At 45.5% G+C, this 20,415-nt stretch overlaps 1 protein-coding gene across 1 annotated transcript in view; it reads right to left on the minus strand.

Annotated features, from left to right (window-relative positions):
• fam172a (family with sequence similarity 172 member A) overlaps nt 1-20,415 on the minus strand; it is a 329,549-nt gene that overhangs the window by 270,406 nt on the left and 38,728 nt on the right. The window contains exons 5-6 of the mRNA XM_036979434.1: nt 4,510-4,575; nt 2,709-2,900 (exon numbers count right to left, since the gene is read on the minus strand). Coding sequence (XP_036835329.1) covers nt 2,709-2,900; nt 4,510-4,575 — 258 coding nt within the window. The remainder of the gene's footprint in view (nt 1-2,708; nt 2,901-4,509; nt 4,576-20,415) is intronic.

Genomic DNA, 20,415 nt, shown 5'->3' on the forward strand with positions numbered 1-20,415 from the left:
ATTGCAGTGTGAAGAGGTTCTACTTCATCTCCTTGCAGTCTGTGTGATATGTCAGCCCACCTGAGATCAGAAGAGACTGAGATAAACATCTCCTTGTAAAGTCTAGCGATAGCTGCTGTACCACTCAGCCAGTCGGAGAGAGAACTGCCTGTCTGCCTGTCTTCATCCGGGGGTCCAACAGAAGCGGCTACTACTAACTAGGCCTCCAGCTCAGAGTGGAAAGACTTCCTGTAAATGCCATGATGGGTATGTGTCAAGGCGTAAGGATTCGGCTCCTTGTTTTACCATGATGAATGGACACGGCTACACACACAGCTTTCTCTATATCTCGCCTGTCAATTTGCGTCAGAGGAACGCAACTCTCCCGGCAAATGTAATAATAACCATTTGTACTGTAACACACACACACACACACACACACACACACACACACACACACACACACACTTCTGCTCCAGTCGCGCCAGGAAAGGGACTTAGCCGCCAGCCTCAGCCGTGCAAGTTTTTATGACATTTAGAAGGAGAGAGAGAGAGAGTCAATTTGAACAGCGGCCCAATGAAATTAGGCAGGTAGGCTAGGCCAGGTTGACAAATGAGCACTGATACAAGGCAAGAAATAAGTGTGGAGAGTGGGGCTTCAGGCGCGCTAAACACAAACCTGCCGTACACAAGGGTACATGGAGAAGAAATGAGAATCTGAATTACACTTCACACCACATTGGCATCACAGCCAACGCTGCAACTCCATCTGGGTTTCCTCATTATGAATGTGAGTGTTTGGAGGAAAGTGCCAGCCAAAAACAGGTTTCTTTATCGGGGAGACAGCTAACAAAACAATAGGATACCTCTTCTGTTGTAGAGAGAAGTGAGTGAAATAGGAGAGTTGAGGTGTTCTGAAAGCTTCCCCAGCCACTTAGACCTGGTTGACTCCTAAAGGCCTTTTATCAATACCTTATATCATAACAACAACATACTGCTTCCACCACCACCACCACCACCCCTACACTGCCCCCTATCCCAAAACCCTGGGGAACATACTCCTGAAGGGGTGCAGAGCTGGAATGCCATGCAAGAATCTCCAAGAAAGAGGGGGCGAGAGAGAATACAGGACAACTTTGTAGACACAAGCATAACCAACCAGATCTGAGAGAGAGAGAGAGCGAGAGAGAGAGAGAGAGAAGAGAGAGAGAGGGAGAGAGAGAGAGAGAAGAGAAAGCAGAGAGAGAGATAAAGAGGAGAGAGAGGAGAGAGGAGAGAAAGAGGAGAGAGAGGAGAGAGAGAGAGAGAGGAGAGAGAGAGGAGAGAAAGAGGGGAGAGAAAGAGGATAGAGAAAGAGAGGAAATAGAGAGAAAGACAGCAGAGAGAGGAGAGAAGAGAGAGAATGGGAGGAGATAGAGAGAAAGACATAGCAGGAGAGAGGAGAGAGACAGAAGAGAAGAGATGCATGCACAGAAATAGGTTAAAAGCCTACATTTTCTTACAATAACAGTTTTATAATGCTGACATATTCACAGAAATCAAAAAGCAACAAAGACATACAACACAGAAACAACACAGAATTATAATCACACACACACACACACTCACACAGGCACCCACAACACAGCCTATGCCATGTGTAAAATGTTGCCCCTCTAAAAAGCCATGGCCAACCTACAGTACAGGACAGCTTTTTGACGCAACCCTAACCAACCAGGTTACCATAGGTAACAACACCCTAACACAACCCTAACCAACCAGGTTACCATAGGTAATGACACCCTAACACAACCAGGTTACCATAGGTAACAACGCCCTAACACAACCAGGTTACCATAGGTAACAACGCCCTAACACAACCAGGTTACCATAGGTAACAACGCCCTAACACAACCCTAACCAACCAGGTTACCATAGGTAACAACGCCCTAACACAACCAGGTTACCATAGGTAACAATGCCCTAACACAACCAGGTCACCATAGGTAACAACGCCCTAACACAACCTTAACCAACCAGGTCACCATAGGTAACAACGCCCTAACAAAACCAGGTTACCATAGGTAACAACGCCCTAACAGAACCCTAACCAACCAGGTTACCATAGGTAACAACGCCCTAACACAACCAGGTTACCATAGGTAACAACGCCCTAACACAACCCTAACACAACCAGGTTACCATAGGTAACAACGCCGTAACACAACCCTAACCAACCAGGTTACCATAGGTAACAACGCCCTAACACAACCAGGTTACCATAGGTAATAACGCCATAACACATCCAGGTCACCATAGGTAACAACGCTCTAACACAACCCTAACCAACCAGGTTACCATAGGTAACAACACCCTAACACAACCAGGTTACCATAGGTAACAACGCCCTAACACAACCCTAACCAACCAGGTTACCATAGGTAACAACGCCCTAACACAACCAGGTCACCATAGGTAACAACGCCCTAACACAACCAGGTTACCATAGGTAACAACGCCCTAACACATCCATGTTACCATAGGTAACAACGCCCTAACACAACCAGGTCACCATAGGTAACAACGCCCTAACACAACCAGGTTACCATAGGTAACACAACCCTAACCAACCAGGCTATCATACATAAACATAACCTGCAGAGCCATCCCATGGAAACCCCAACCAGCCTGCCACCCTCACACCCCTCTAACCCTGGCTGGGTAGCCCCCGGGCGGTGTGGGGCCCCTACCTCCTTGGCGCGGGTGATGAAGGGGATCTGTGTCCCTGAGTCCAGGTCTTGGTTGATGATGAGGCGTCGTGCCCACTGGCCGGCCCGGACCACCCCGTCCCCCTGGATGAGCACCAGCAGCTTGGCAGGGTTGGACATGGCATCAGCACTCAGGTAGATGAAACTCCTGGGCTCCTCCTCTGTCACATCCACCTAGTTACACAACACAGTATCATCGTTTCATTGTAATATAAGTGTAATATAAAACTAAATATATGAAACATATTTTTTTGAAGTACAGCCTTGCCCTGTTCGCACTGTTTTATTATAGTCTGACATACTCCATAGTAACAAATAAGTCCTTCAAAAATGTGTGTGTCCTTGACTGCCCTCCACCCCTTGGATGCATGTGGTCCCCAGTATGCCAGAGGCATCTCTAAGGAGACACACACTGTCCATAAAAACCATGGGTGGCAGCTGCAGGAACTTAATCCAAGGAGACACACACTGTCCATAAAAACCATGGGTGGCAGCTACAGGAACTTAAGGAGACAAAGAAAAGTGAGGGGTACAGACCTCAGCCTTTCTTCTCCTTTTTTCTCTCGTTCCCTCCTTCTATACTTGGCCCTGGTTAATCTGTTTAAAATCTGTGGTCACAAGTTCAACTCGACGCAGGTGGACGGACCGTCCACCACTACCACACACACAAGAACAGAGCAATTTTCCATGGGAATAGAGAGATAATAGGGCAAGAAGATACAAGTTGAAAAGTGTGTAATGAAACTGGCTCCTGGGTTACCTTGGTGATTTATAGATATTGTTACTCCCTGCGCCAGTACAACACAGGTCCAAAAAATCCACAAGCAATAGAGCTAGAAAAATTGTCCAAGCTAAAAATTAAAAGGACAAACCCATCTTCCTTCAAAAGAAAGGCAATAGGGCCTCTCGGGTGGCGCAGTGGTCTAAGGCACTGCATCGCAGTGCTAGCTGTGCCACCAGAGACTCTGATTTCGAGCCCAGTCTCTGTCGCAGCCGGCCGTGACCGGGAGACCCATGGGGCCTAGCGTCGTCCGGATTAGGGAGGGTTTGGCCGTCAGGGATGTCCTTGTCTCATTGCGCACTAGCGACTCCTGTGGCGGGCCGGGCGCAGTGCACGCTGACCAGGTCGCCAGGTGTACGGTGTTTCCTCCGACACATTGGTGCGGCTGGCTTCCGGGTTGGATGCGTGCTGTGTAAGAAGCAGTGAGGCTTGGTTGGGTTATGTTTCGGAGGACGCATGGCTCTCAACCTTCGCCTCTCCCGAGTCCATACGGGAGTTGTAGTGATGAGACAAGAAAGTAACTACTAACAACTGGATACAATGAAATTGGGGAGAAAAAGGGGGTAAAAAAAAGAAAGGCAACAGACTATTCAAGCATGTGTTGAATGTTGGGATAAGCAGACACACATAGCAAGAATACACTAGAATACACAAGAATACACTAGAATACACAAGAATACACTAGAATAGAACACTAGAATACACTAGAATACACTCCTGACAGCAAATAAAGTCCCCTTGAGTGCATTTGAATCCAAAACAGATTAAGCAACAGCTTTCAGACTTTGAGATGGTGTGTCAGTTAATTTGTTGAGACATTTTTGTACAAAGAGAGAGAGCTGGAAAAACATTTTCCCCCTCTCCAATCCTGGTTTTCATGGGACACTTAATATCATAATCATTGTCAGAAGCCGGAGCATTTAGGTCCATTTTCCCATTAATACCCCCAATAATCTTCAAGGGCATGAATTAAATGTGTCGTTTTCCCCTTGTGATACTTACTGGCAAGATTACTTTCGTCATATTGCACTTCTTCTCCAACAGTTCATAAACATACTGTGTAACGATCTGAAAGACAAACAAAAACAGACATCTTTATTTGCAACTAACAAGGCTGCAAACACACCAATGATACGGTGTAAGTTACGTCTCATGTTGATGTCAGTTACAAATCCTTGTACAGCAAAACAACAATGAAGAACAGTATGCAGCCTATGAAAAAGAATAATGGACTTTGGTTTTGTTCATATATACAGTGTATATCAATAAGGCCCCTAGACAGGCAGGCAGAACTATTAGGCCCCTAGACAGGAAGTACTATTAGGCCCCTAGACATGAAGTCACTATTAGACCCCTAGACATGAAGTCACTATTAGGCCCCTAGACAGGCAGTACTATTAGGCCGCTAGACAGGCAGGCGGTACTATTAGGCCACTAGGCAGGCAAAACTGTATGTGTGAGATAATTTAAAGTGTCTGGAGTTGGCCATGCTGTGCTGTGCTCTTCAAGCTCAGTGCAGTCCCAATGTGGGGGAATGGAAGCCAAGGGAGTGTATGGTTACAGTGTTGATGTAAGGTATGTTTATCCCGTCCAGCCACAGCACTAAGGAACTTGTACACAGTGTAAACTTAACCCCCAGCCAACGGTTACATGGTTCAATGACATCAACAACTCTTTCCTTTTTCTTTTCTTTTTTTTCTTGCTTCTCGGCAGCTGAAAACACACGTGTTTTTGTGGAGACGTTGTTTTTGGGGGAAGTGGATGAGAGAAGGATGAGAGCGGAGGAGACTTTCTGTCTGTTGTGTTTTGGCATGTTTGTAGTGGAAGATAATGACCTCAGCTGTAAGAATCAAGGGTTGGAGGTATTGGGGTAATTACTGGGGTATTACTGGGGGTATTTAATAAACGTGCCCAGCCTGGCATGGAATGGCATGGCGGTGCTGTGGTGTAGTGGCCCACCCGGTCAGACGAGAACAGGGGTGAGTGGTGTGGTGTGGCTGAGGTCTGTGGCGTCAGACGGGGACGTGTCTGCTGTGACCACAGGGACAGCTGGAAGGTCCAAAGCTAGGCCCCTCTGTGTTTATGTTAGCTTTAGCTAGACTCTTTAGAGCCAGCTAGACCCACAGGAAACCAGGTTCAGGGAGGGGGGCACCATGGAGGCAGAGCGTGTCCAAGTCCTTGGCTTGATGACATAAACACACATCCATGCACACACACAAACACGCAGTCAGAGAGATTGGGCCCTCACACTGTCACACGGCCCATATATTTCAACCTGGTTAGAAAGCCTGAATGCTCCATCAGTACAAACTACTAAAACAACACCTGGTTCATACACCAAAACTACCAGTCTATTAGCCGGGTCCCAGATCTGTTTGTGCTATCATGTCAACTCCTTACCATGCAAAACATGACAGCACAAACCGATCTGGGACCCGGCTACCAGTCTATGACAGCAGGGACTGGGTCTGGGATAGTCAAGGGATATAATACTACACAACATACAGAGCAGGGGTTGGAACTGGTTCATGGAACAGAACTGGAAAATAATTACATTATCGAGTAACAGAATCAGAATCAGGAATGAAAGTGATCTATACTATTCCGGAACAGAACCGTTATTTTAAAAGCACGGGAACCGGTTAAAAACGTAATTTTACATCCAGGGCATTTTTTTCCAGTCCAACAAAAAACACAACAAGACACCTTTGCAAAGCCCTCAAAATGTAAAGCTGAAAATCTTTGGCAGTACATGTGTAGGCAACCTGCCCCTCCCCCTCTGAAGCATAGTCTACTGACGTTACAAGCGTGATTCAGAAATTAGGGAGAGAGATTTTTAATTAGATACGAATGGATTAATAATTTCAATGCTAGTTAAGGATACTATAGTCTGATTAATCAGGCTGTAATGCATAATAAATTGCTATATACAGCCTAAGACATTTGTGTGAACATTATTGTAAATGTTCCTTACAAGCCAGCATGTAGGATAAAATTACATTTAAACTTACTCTACCGATTTTCTGTGTGGTTTGTCCTTCTACTGCTCCAAATGTTTAGCTTTTTAAATCCACAGAGCAGCATTATTACCACAACTTTCAGTACGCTGGTCTGTATATTGGATTATACTTCAGGTTTTAATTTTCAATACTTATGCAATTTGCATAATATGGCCGAACCTAATGGAACCACAGACCGAACGGCAAATACTTCCAGCTGACTGCAAGAAAACGCGCTTCCGTTGACTACGTTTGGTTACGTTCGGCTATTGTTTACATATTGTGCATCACATGCACGAGACTGACAGAACCTACCGGCGCCATGAAAAGTCGGGTAAACAACACTTTCATGTGGATCACTTATCTCCACATCCTACCTCCAAAAAGACAACCAGTAAAGTAACCTCAAATATCAATGTATTCAACATTCTGACTTGTAGAGACTAGTGTCTTTTTAACAGCTACTTCTTTCAGACTGATAGCATGGAGTAACCATGGTAACAGTCTAACGTTTAAGCAAAGCATACTATAGTGATCCCGTTTCATTGGATTTATTAACAACAAGTAAGATGTGTTTATATTTGAATTCTGGTGCCGCTCTGCACACAGGTTATTACTAGCTGGTCCAACGCAAAACCCACTCTGAAGTTCAAGGACATTCAAAGTTCCTTCATAGAAGACGCTCCTCCGTAGGTATAATTCTGTGGACCTAATTCAGATAATACATGTCATAACAAGATGCCCAGCGCTTCAGGCCTCGTCAGCCACCTTCTCTCCCCATCTTCAAAATTTCAGTCGAATATTGTGCCCTATACTCTAAATAGCTTGCCCGCTCCATAGCAAGCTGCTCTATCCGCACCGATTGCTGAAGTAATTTAATGGCGAGCTAAATTTTAAAAAACGGTTCAGAACTTTATTTTGCTGGTCAGAACAGTGGAAAGGAATGAAAACAATAATGATTCTGATAAAAATGTAAATTATCAAAAATTTTTGGGGGGTTCCAACCCCTACTACAGTGTTAAACAAATACCTGAGCTTCTGTATTCAAAGCCCACAGTCTCCTCTAACCAAAGTCAGAGGGAAAAGGCTTATACCAGTCATGATAACCAAATGCTCTGGAAACTCATTGCTAACCTGATTATGTGTCTAAAGAATCACATTATGGACAAATGATGCCATGATTAGGAGGGAGTAGCCAATCACAGGCCGGCGGACAACCCAAATGAGATGATCTGCTGGGTGAGGAATGCTTTAAGAGACATAGGCCCGAGTCAGCTAATTAACTGAAATGTCAGACTCCCTGATGAAGACTGAAAGGATCGCGGGGCTCAAAATGCAGGTGTTTAATGACATCAATAAGCCTTGCAGGAAATGTCATTTGTGCTACATTATATGTTCAGCACCTCAGGTGGCCAGAGAACTATCTGATATGGAAAAAGAGAAGGGTGACAGAGGTGGGGGAAGAGGACTGGGAGAATGAACCTATATGTGTGCGTGTGTACGCATATGTAGGCTATAGCATGTATGAAGCATATTGAATATGTGCTGTTGTGTGTGAACTAGTCAGCCAACGGCTACACAGAGTTCTTTGATCAGGTTGACAAACAGGCCTAGGGTCAGGATAAAGAGGCTTGTAGTCAGATGAGGAAGCACAGCTCTGAGATCAGTATCATTCCAGGCCCAGACAGATACATACCAAAAAATATAATCAAATCAAATTTATTTGTCACATACACATGGTTAGCAGATGTTAATGCGAGTGTAGCGAAATGCTTCTGCTTCTAGTTCCGACAATGCAGAAATAACCAACGAGTAATCTAACCTAACAATTCCAAAACTACTACCTTATACACACAAGTGTAAAGGGATAAAGAATATGTACATAAAGATATATGAATGAGTGATGGTACAGAACGGCATAGGCAAGATGCAGTAGATGGTATCGAGTACAGTATATACATATGAGATGAGTAATGTAGGGTATGTAAACAAAGTGGCATAGTTTAGCATTGCTTGCTGTTTGGGGTTTTAGGCTGGGTTTCTGTACAGCACTTTGAGATATCAGCTGATGTACGAAGGGCTATATAAATACATTTGATTTTGATTTTTTTTTTTTTAAGTGGCTAGTGATACATGTATTACATAAAGATGCAGTAGATGATATAGAGTACAGTATATACATATACATATGAGATGAATAATGTAGGGTATGTAAACATTATATTAAGTAGCATTGTTTAAAGTGACTAGTGATATATTTTACATCAATTCCCATTATTAAAGTGGCTGGAGTTGAGTCAGTGTGTTGGCAGCAGCCACTCAATGTTAGTGGTGGCTGTTTAACAGTCTGATGGCCTTGAGATAGAGGCTGTTTTTCAGTCTCTCGGTCCCTGCTTTGATGCACCTGTACTGACCTTGCCTTCTGGATGATAGCGGGGTGAACAGGCAGTGGCTCGGGTGGTTGTTGTTCTTGATGATCTTTACGGCCTTCCTGTGACATCGGGTGGTGTAGGTGTCCTGGAGGGAAGGTAGTTTGCCCCCGGTGATGCGTTGTGCAGACCTCACTACCCTCTGGAGAGCCTTACGGTTGTGGGCAGAGCAGTTGCCGTACCAGGCGGTGATACAGCCCGACAGGATGCTCTCGATTGTGCATCTGTAGAAGTTTGTGAGTGCTTTTGGTGACAAGCCGAATTTCTTCAGCCTCCTGAGGTTGAAGAGGCGATGCTGCGCCTTCTTCACGATGCTGTCTGTGTGGGTGAACCAATTCAGTTTGTCTGTGATCTGTACGCCGAGGAACTTAAAACTTACTACCCTCTCCACTACTGTCCCAACGATGTGGATAGGGGGGTGCTCCCTCTGCTGTTTCCTGAAGTCCACAACCATCTCCTTTGTTTTTTTGTTGAGTGTGAGGTTATTTTCCTGACACCACACTCCGAGGGCCCTCACCTCCTCCCTGTAGGCCGTCTCGTCGTTGTTGGTAATCAAGCCTACCACTGTAGTGTCTTCCGCAAACTTGATGATTGAGTTGGAGGCGTGCATGGCCACGCAGTCGTGGGTGAAAAGGGAGGACAGAGGCGGGCTCAGAACGCACCTGTGGGTCGCATCAGTGTTGAGCATCAGCGGGGTGGAGATGTTGTTACCTACCCTCACCACCTGGGGGCGGCCCGTCAGGAAGTCCAGTACCCAGTTGCACAGGGCGGGGTCGAGACCCAGGGTCTCGAGCTTGATGACAAGTTTGGAGGGTACTATGGTGTTAAATGCTGAGCTGAAGTCGATGAACAGCATTCTCACATACAGTGGGCCAAAAAAGTATTTAGTCAGCCACCAATTGTGCAATTTCTCCCACTTAAAAAGATGAGAGAGGCCTGTAATTTTCATCATAGGTACACAGAAAATCACATTGTAGGATTTTTTTATGAATTTATTTGCAAATTATGGTGGAAAATAAGTATTTGGTCAATAACAACAGTTTATCTCAATACTTTGTTATATACCCTTTGTTGGCAATGACAGAGGTCAAACGTTTTCTGTAAGTCTTCACAAGGTTTTCACACACTGTTGCTGCTATTTTGGCCCATTCCTCCATGCTGATCTCCTCTAGAGCAGTGATGTTTTGGGGCTGATGCTGGGCAACATCGACTTTCAACTTCCTCCAAAGATTTTCTATGGGGTTGAGATCTGGAGACTGGCTAGGCCACTCCAAGACCTTGAAATGTTTCTTACGAAGCCACTCCTTCGTTCCCCGGGCGGTGTGTTTGGGATCATTGTCATGCTGAAAGACCCAGCCACGTTTCATCTTCAATGCCCTTGCTGATGGAAGGAGGTTTTCACTCAAAATCTCACGATACATGGCCCCATTCATTCTTTCCTTTACACGGATCAGTCGTCCTGGTCCCTTTACAGAAAAACAGCACCAAATCATGATGTTTCCACCCCCATGCTTTACAGTAGATATGGTGTTCTTTGGATGCAACTCAGCATTCTTGTGTCCTCCAAACACAACGAGTTAAGTTTTTACCAAAAAGTTATATTTTGGTTTCATCTGACCATATGACATTCTCCCAATCTTCTCTCTAGCAAACTTCAGACGGGCCTGGACATGTACTGGCTTGGGCAGGGGGACACATCTGGCACTGCAGGATTTGAGTCCCTGGCGGCGTAGTGTGTTACTGGTGGTAGGCTTTGTTACTTTGGTCCCAGCTCTCTGCAGGTCATTCACTAGGTCCCCCCGTGTGATTCTGGGATTTTTGCTGACCGTTCTTGTGATCATTTTGACCCCACGGGGTGAGATCTTGCGTGGAGCCCCAGATCGAGGGAGATTATCAGTGGTCTTGTATGTCTTCCATTTCCTAATAATTGCTCCCACAGTTGATTTCTTCAAACCAAGCTGCTTACCTATTGCAGATTCAGTCTTCCCAACCTGGTGCAGGTCTACAATTTTGTTTCTGGTGTCCTTTGACAGCTCTTTGGTCTTGGCCATAGTGGAGTTTGGAGTGTGACTGTTTGAGGTTGTGGACAGGTGTCTTTTATACTGATAACAAGTTCAAACAGGTGCCATTAATACAGGTAACGAGTGGAGGACAGAGGAAACTCTTAAAGAAGAAGTTACAGGTCTATGAGAGCCAGAAATTTTGCTTGTTTGTAGGTGACCAAATACTTATTTTCCACCATAATTTGCAAATAATAATTAAAACTCCTTCATGTGATTTTCTGGATTTTTTTTCTAATTTTGTCTGTCATAGTTGAAGTGTACCTATGATGAAAATTACAGGCCTCTCTCATCTTTTTAAGTGGGAGAACTTGCACAATTGGTGGCTGGCTAAATACGTTTTTGCCCCACTGAAGGTATTCCTCTTGTCCAGATGGGTTAGGGCAGTGTGCAGTGTGGTTGAGATTGCATCGTCTGTGGACCTATTTGGGCGGTAAGCAAATTGGAGTGGGTATAGGGTGTCAGGTAGTGTGGAGGTGATATGGTCCTTGACTAGTCTCTCAAAGCACTTCATGATGACGGAAGTGAGTGCTACGGGGCGGTAGTCGTTTAGCTCAGTTACCTTAGCTTCCTTGGGAACAGGAACAATGGTGGCCCTCTTGAAGCATGTGAGAACAGCAGACTGGGATAAGGATTGATTGATTATGTCCGTAAACACACCAGCCAGCTGGTGTGCGCATGCTCTGAGGGCGCGGCTGGGGATGTCATCTGGGCCTGCAGCCTTGCGAGGGTTAACCTCTAGCGTTGAGGAATCCCGTATCCGGGAGCGTAATCATAGCCTCAAGCTCATTACCATAACGCAACGTTTCCTATTCATGAAAATCGCAAATGAAATGAAATAAATATATTGAAACACAAGCTTAGCCTTTTGTTAACAACACTGTCATCTCAGATTTTCAAAATATGCTTTAACCAAAGCTACACAAGCATTTGTAAGAGTATTGATAGCCTAGCATAGCATTAAGCCTAGCATTCAGCAGGCAACATTTTCACAAAAACAAGAAAAGCATTCAAATAAAATAATTTACCTTTGAAGAACTTCGGATGTTTTCAATGACGAGACTCAGTTAGATAGCAAATGTTAATTTTTTCCCAAAAGATTATTTGTGTAAGAGAAATAGCTCCGTTTTGTTCATCACGTTTGGCTAAGAAAAAATAAATAAAATGCAGTCAACACAACGCCAAACTTTTTCCAAATTAGCTCCATAATATCGACAGAAACATGGCAAACGTTGTTTAGAATCAATCCTCAAGGTGTTTTTCACAATTCGATTTATTCGATGAAAAATCATTCCTGGCAGTCGGTTTCTCATCAAAGGCAAACGGAAAAATGCTGCAGCTGGAGATTACGCAATAATTGCGACGGAGGACACCAAGCGACCACCTGGTAGATGTAGTCTCTTATGGTCAATCTTCCAATGATATGCCTACAAATACGTCACAATGCTGCAGACACCTTGGGGAAAACGTGGAAAACGTAAGCTGACTCCTAGCTCCTCCACAGCCATATAAGGAGTCATTGGAATGAGGCGGTTTAAAAAAATGCGGCACTTCCTGATTGGATTTTATTCTGGGTTTCGCCTGTAACATCAGTTCTGTGGCACTCACAGACAATATCTTTGCAGTTTTGGAAACGTCAGAGTGTTTTCTTTCCAAAGCTGTCAATTATATGCATAGTCAAGCATCTTTTCGTGACAAAATATCTTGTTTAAAACGGGAACGTTTTTCATCCAAAAATTAAAAGAGCGCCCCCTATATCGAAGGAGTGAACACGTTTAAATGTTTTACTCACGTCGGCTGCAGTGAAGGAGAGTCCACATGTTTTGGTTGCGGGCCGTGTCAGTGGCACTATATTGTCCTCAAAGCGGGCAAAAAAGTTATTTAGTTCGCCTGGGAGCAAGACTTCCTGGTCCGTGACGGGGCTGGTTTTCTTTTTGTAATCCGTGATTGACTGTAGACCCTGCCACATACCTCGTGTCTGAGCCGTTGAATTGCGACTCTACTTTGTCTCTATACTGACGCTTAGCTTGTTTGATTGCCTTGCGGAGGGAATAGCTACACTGTTTGTATTCGGTCATGTTTCCGGTCACCTTGCCCTGGTTAAAAGCAGTGGTTTCGCTTTCAGTATCACGTGAATGCTGCCATCAATCCACGGTTTCTGGTTTGGGAATGTTTTAATCGTTGCTATGGGAACAACATCTTCAATGCACGTTCTAATGAACTCGCTCACCGAATCAGCATATTCGTCAATGTTGTTGTTGGACCCAGTGCGGAACATATCCCAGTCCACGTGATGGAAGCAGTCTTGGAGCGTGGAATCAGATTGGTCGGACCAGCGTTGAACAGACCTGAGCGCGGGAGCTTCTTGTTTTAGCTTCTGTCTGTAGGCAGGGAGCAACAAAATGGAGTCGTGGTCAGCTTTTCCGAAAGGAGGGCCTTATATGCGTTGCGGAAGTTAGTATAGCAATGATCCAAAGTTTTACCAGCCCTGGTTGCGCAATCGATATGCTGATACAATTTAGGGAGTCTTGTTTTCAGATTAGACAGATTCAGACTTGTTAAAATCCCCAGCTACAATGAATGCAGCCTCAGGATATGTGGTTTCCAGTTTGCAAAGAGTCAAATAAAGTTTGTTCAGAGCCATTGATGTGTTTGCTTGGGGGGGGGGGAATATATACGGCTGTGATTATAATCGAAGAGAATTCCCTTGGTAGATTATGCGGTCGACATTTGATTGTGAGGAATTCTAAAATCAGGTGAACAGAAGGACTTGAGTTCCTGTATGTTGTTGTGACCACACCATGTCTCGTTTCCGTGAAGCAAAGAACGTTACAGTCTCTGATGTCCCTCTGGAATGCTACCCTTGCTCGGATTTCATCAACCTTGTTGTCAAGAGACTGGACATTGGCGAGAAGTATGCTAAGTGGTGCGCGATGTGCCCGTCTCCGGAGCCTGACCAGAAGACTGCTTCAGGCTGGGATCCATTCCGTTGTCCTGGGTGAAAGGCAGAACACAGGATCCGCCTCGGGAAAGTCATATTCCTGGTCGTACTGATGGTGAGATGATGTTGCTCTTATATTCAGTAGTTCTTCCCGACTGTATGTAATGAAACCTAAAATTACCTGGGGTACCAATGTAAGAAATAACACGTAAAAAAAACAAAAAACTGCATAGTTTCCTAGGAACGCGAAGCGAGGCGGCCATCTCTGTCGGCGCAGGAAGTGAATAATGCGCCGGAAGTGAATAAATATATAAATGAGACAGAGACAGAGAGAGAGAACCTTAGAGTCCACACACAAGCCCACAATAACAAACCCCACAGACGTAGCCACAAACCCCACAGACGTAGCCACAAACCCCACAGACGTAGCCACAAACCCCACAGACGTAGCCACAAACCCCACAGACGTAGCTACAAACCCCAGACATAGCCACAAACCCCACAGACGTAACCACAAACCCCACAGACGTAACCACAAACCCCACAGACGTAGCCACAAACCCCACAGACGTAGCCACAAACCCCACAGACGTAGGCACAGAGTCAAAATACACTGCTCAAAAATATAAAGGGAACACTTAAACAACACAATGTAATTCCAAGTCAATCACACTTCTGTGAAATCAAACTGTCCACTTAGGAAGCAACACTGATTGACAATAAATGTCACATGCTGTTGTGCAAATGGAATAGACAACAGGTGGAAATTATAGGCATTTAGCAAGACACCCCCAATAAAGGAGTGGTTCTGCAGGTGGGGACCACAGACCACTTCTCAGTTCCTATGCTTCCTGGCTGATGTTTTGGTCACTTTTGAATGCTGGTGGTGCTTTCACTCTAGTGGGAGCATGAGACGGAGTCTACAACCCACACAAGTGGCTCAGGTAGTGCAGCTCATCCAGGATGGCACATCAATGCGAGCTGTGGCAAGAAGGTTTGCTGTGTCTGTCAGTGTAGTGTCCAGAGCATCGAGGCCCTACCAGGAGACAGGCCAGTACATCAGGAGACGTGGAGGAGGCCGTAGCAGGGCAACAACCCAGCAGCAGGACCGCTACCTCCGCCTTTGTGCAAGGAGGAGCAGGAGGAGCACTGCCAGAGCCCTGCAAAATGACCTCCAGCAAGCCACAAATGTGCATGTGTCTGCTCAAACGGTCATAAACAGACTCCATGAGGGTGGTGAGGGCCTGACGTCCATGAGGGCCTGACGTCCACAGGTGGGGTTTTTGCTTACAGCCCAACGTTTGGCCTTTGCCAGAGAACACCAAGATTGGAAAATTCACCACTGGCGCCCTGTGCTCTTCACAGATGAAAGCAGGTTCACACTGAGCACATGAGACAGACGTGACAGTCTAGAGACGCCGTGGAGAACGTTCTGCTGCCTGCAACATCCTCCAGCATGACCGGTTTGGCGGTGGGTCAGTCATGGTGTGGGGTGGCATTTCTTTGGGGGGCCGCATAGCCCTCCGTGTGCTCGCCAGAGGTAGCCTGACTGCCATTAGGTACTGAGATGAGCTCCTCAGGCCCTGGGTTCCTCCTAATGCAAGGCAATGCTAGACCTCATGTGGCTGGAGTGTGTCAGCAGTTCCTGCAAGAGGAAGGCATTGATGCTATGGACTGGCCCGCCCGTTCCCCAGACCTGAATCCATCATGTCTCGCTCCATCCGCCAATGCCACGTTGCACCACAGACTGTCCAGGAGTTGGCGGATGCTTTAGTCCAGGTCAGGGAGGAGATCCCTCAGGAGACCATCCGCCACCTCATCAGGAGCATGCCCAGGCATTGTAGGGAGGTCATACAGGCACGTGGAGGCCACACACACTACTGAGCCTCATTTTGACTTGTTTTAAGGACATTACATCAAAGTTGGATCAGCCTGTAGTGTGGTTTTCCACTTTAATTTGGAGTGTGACTCCAAATCCAGACCTCCATGGGTTGATAAATTTGATTTCCATTGATAATTTTTGTGTGATTTTGTTGTCAGCACATTCAACTATGTAAAGAAAAAAGTATTTAATAAGAATATATCATTCATTCAGATCTAGGATGTGTTATTTTAGTGTTCCCTTCATTTTTTTGAGCAGTGTATAATCTGCTGATGGGAGCTGTTAGCCACCACACACACCATCCCACGCACAGGCAAAGACACACACATAGTCACACACCCACGCAGGCAAACACACCCACACATACCCAGGCACACACACCCGCACACACAGGCAAACACAACCGCTAACACACCCACACAGACAGGCAAAGACGCGCACACAGACAGGCAAAGACGCGCACACACAGGCAAAGATGCGCACACACAGACAAAGACGCGCACACACAGGCAAAGACGCGTGCACACAGGCAAAGACGCGCGCACACAGGCAAAGACGCGTGCACACAGGCAAAGACGCGCGCACACAGGCAAAGACGCGCGCACACAGGCAAAGACGCGCGCACACAGGCAAAGACGCGCGCACACACACACGCACTACAAGAAAAGCTGCAAGAGAAAATGTCTACCATCCCTACGTGGGCCTCAGCCTCCGCCTGTCTAACGCGGTCTTTGCAGCCAATCAGCAGAACGGGCTCCACCACTTTGTCACATCATTAACACTGTGTTATTAGTCCCATAATGAAAGGCCCTGCAGGGAGTGCAGGAGTGCTAAGTGGTTCTGTGTCTCTCTCTCCCTGGAGCTCTGTCTGTCTGGGTCTGGCTGGCTGCTGGTGCTGCTGCTGAGGATGATGCTGTGCACTCACACTGACAGGGATTGGGGACATTTGGCTGAGGGAGAAAAAAAAACTGTCAAAATGTGTAATACCATAGCGTTTTCAAACCCAGAGGCCCAACAGGCTAATACTTACAGGAACACCTCGCAAAGCAGACTTCACAGACCAGACCGGGGTTTGGCAAATCAATGGGAGAAGTAAATGTGTCCTTAGTGGTTAACTTTCTCAAACACTAAAGACAAAACCTAGATTGGAGCCAACGTCTTCAGTAGCTGAACTGTCATTACTAAAACCTCAGGGAAGTAACTTTGATTTGACGGCCTGCACATGAGCAGTTTGGTGCAAAACGGCCGTTAGATCCGATGACATGTTTCTGCGCATGAGCTGTGCTAGCTAACGTCGCTATGACATCGCCTACAAGAGTGATTGGGAATTTCTACTGCAGGGGCAGTTTCTAGGCCTCTTTATTTAAATGATCTTTGGTAATACGGCCAGTATTACTTAAACTACTCAATGTGGCGTACGTATCAAAACGAGTGTGAATGCCACAGCTGTACAACAGCGTGGCGAGGGGCTGACCCTTCCTTCTCCCTTTCTCTGGGGGTCTGTGTGGTTAGGGGGAAGTGTTGTGGTGGCCCCCCCTCGGTGCCCCAGGAGGAGCAGAGAGGAAGGAAAGACCTTACAGGAAAGATCAGTCTGTGGGGGAGGGAAGGGTGACGGCGGGGGGAAGAGAGAGGGAGGAAAAGGGGAAGAGAGGAAGAGAGGGATGGAGAGATGGGGTATCCAGACCTCCCACACTCTGTGTGTGTAATGCTCTCTGATTACCCCACACATGCTTGGTCCGGCTGACCGCTCTTAAGGCGATAAGGAGATGATTTGCTGGACATGGTGTGGGGGTGAGGGTTACCTGCATATGGGGGTGGGATGAGAGGAGGGGGTGAGGGTTACCCTGGGTCTGACCAGAGCCTAAACATAGATAACAGGTGGCTATGGAACAGGCCTGAGGAATGGTGGAGTGACCTCTACACACCGTACTGGCTGGTTTAACCATCTCTCTACATCACACTTCACAGACAGAGACAGAGAGGGACACACACACACACACACACACACACACAGGAGAGCAGGCTGACTGTGAATCTGTCGGCCGGAGTTCTCTTTAAAAGCCACTTATCCAGAGAGTAGGCACACGGCATTGACATCAAAGCTGTTTACATAATGAAAGTGAGCACTCTGCATGGTTTCAGTGACAGTGACCAGAAAATAAAGGATTCTTCTTCTTTATGGAAGAAAAGAAAGAGGAAGAAAATCCCAAAACTAAAAAAATACAGAAAGAGAGTGAGAAAGAGAAAGAAAGAGGGAGAAAGAGAAAGAAAGAGGGAGAAAGAGAAAGAAAGAGGGAGAAAGAGAGAGATAGAAAGAAAGAAAGAAAGAGGGGGGAAAGAGGAAGAGGGGACGAGAAAGAAAGAGAATACAGAGGAGAGAGGGAGAGAGAAAGGGAGGAGAGAGAAAGAGAAGAGAGAGAAATAAATAGAGACAGATAGAGATAGAAAGAGAGGGAGAAAGAGAGAATACAGAGAAGGAGAGAGGGAGAGAGAAAGGGATGAGAGAGAAAGGGAGGAGAGAAGGAGAAGAGAGAGAAATAAATAGACAGAGATAGAAAGAGGGAGAAAGAGAGAGAAAGAAAGAAAGAAAGAGGATACAGTGATAGGGAGGAAGAGAGAGAGAGAAAGAGAAACTAGAGGGAAGGAAGGATAGGGTTTATTTTAAGGTTTGGCTTGTCTAACATCAGGCTGAGAATTAAAATAGTCAATCCCCCCTCTCTTGCTCTCGTTCCATTTTTTATTTTACAGTGGGGTATATGGAGGAACAAAGCTGATGCACTCCCATCGAAATTCCCAAAAGGTCCATGTGATGTGCCTGTGTCTAGGGGAAGTTTGCTCTCTGGAGAGAGGGAGGGGGAGGGAGAGAAGGGGGGGGGGGTGTCTTTAATTTATTTATTTATTTATTTCACCTTTATTTAACCAGGTAGGCAAGTTGAGAACAAGTTCTCATTTACAATTGCGACCTGGCCAAGATAAAGCAAAGCAGTTCGACACATACAACGACACAGAGTTACACATGGAGTAAAACAAACATACAGTCAATAATACAGTATAAACAAGTCTATATACGATGTGAGTAAATGAGGTGAGATAAGGGAGGTAAAGGCAAAAAGGCCATGGTGGCAAAGTAAATACAATATAGCAAGTAAAACATTGGAATGGTAGATTTGCAATGGGAGAATGTGCAAAGTAGAAATAAAAATAATGGGGTGCAAAGGAGCAAAATAAATTAATTAATTAAATACAGTAGGGAAAGAGGTAGTTGTTTGGGCTAAATTATAGGTGGGCTATGTACAGGTGCAGTAATCTGTGAGCTGCTCTGACAGTTGGTGCTTAAAGCTAGTGAGGGAGATAAGTGTTTCCAGTTTCAGAGATTTTTGTAGTTCGTTCCAGTCATTGGCAGCAGAGAACTGGAAGGAGAGGCGGCCAAAGAAAGAATTGGTTTTGGGGGTGACTAGAGAGATATACCTGCTGGAGCGTGTGCTACAGGTGGGAGATGCAATGGTGACCAGCGAGCTGAGATAAGGGGGGACTTTACCTAGCAGGGTCTTGTAGATGACATGGAGCCAGTGGGTTTGGCGACGAGTATGAAGCGAGGGCCAGCCAACGAGAGCGTACAGGTCGCAATGATGGGTAGTATATGGGGCTTTGGTGACAAAACGGATTGCACTGTGATAGACTGCATCCAATTTGTTGAGTAGGGTATTGGAGGCTATTTTGTAAATGACATCGCCAAAGTCGAGGATTGGTAGGATGGTCAGTTTTACAAGGGTATGTTTGGCAGCATGAGTGAAGGATGCTTTGTTGCGAAATAGGATTCCAATTCTAGATTTAACTTTGGATTGGAGATGTTTGATATGGGTCTGGAAGGAGAGTTTACAGTCTAACCAGACACCTACGTATTTGTAGTTGTCCACGTATTCTAAGTCAGAGCCGTCCAGAGTAGTAATGTTGGACAGGCGGGTAGGTACAGGTAGCGATCGGTTGAAGAGCATGCATTTAGTTTTACTTGTATTTAAGAGCAATTGGAGGCCACGGAAGGAGAGTTGTATGGCATTGAAGCTTGCCTGGAGGGTTGTTAACACAGTGTCCAAAGAAGGGCCAGAAGTATACAGAATGGTGTCGTCTGCATGGAGTCTCACCTCCTACTCAATTCAATTTCAATTTGAGGGCATTATTGGCATGGGAAACATATGTTAACATTGCCAAAGCAAGTAAAGTAGATAATAAACAAAAGTGAAATACATTTACAGGAAACATTAAACTCACAGAAGTTCCAAAATAATACAGATATTTCAAATGTCCTATTACCTGGAAAATGTTAAAGTGCAAAAGGGAAAAAAAAAACGAATATGGGTTGTATTTAAAATGGTGGTTGTTCTTTACTGGTTGCCCTTTTCTTGTGGCAACAGGTCACAAATATTGCTGCTGTGATGGGAGCATTACACACTGTGATATTTCATCCAATAGATATGGGAGTTTATCGAAATGGGTTTTGTTTTCTAATTACTTGTGGATCTGTGTAATCTGAGGGAAATATGTGTCTCTAATATGGTCAAACATTTGGTAGGTTAGGAAGTGCAGCTCAGTTTCCACC

This window comes from Oncorhynchus mykiss, chromosome 6, assembly GCF_013265735.2.
Source record: "Oncorhynchus mykiss isolate Arlee chromosome 6, USDA_OmykA_1.1, whole genome shotgun sequence".
Lineage (NCBI taxonomy): Eukaryota > Metazoa > Chordata > Actinopteri > Salmoniformes > Salmonidae > Oncorhynchus > Oncorhynchus mykiss.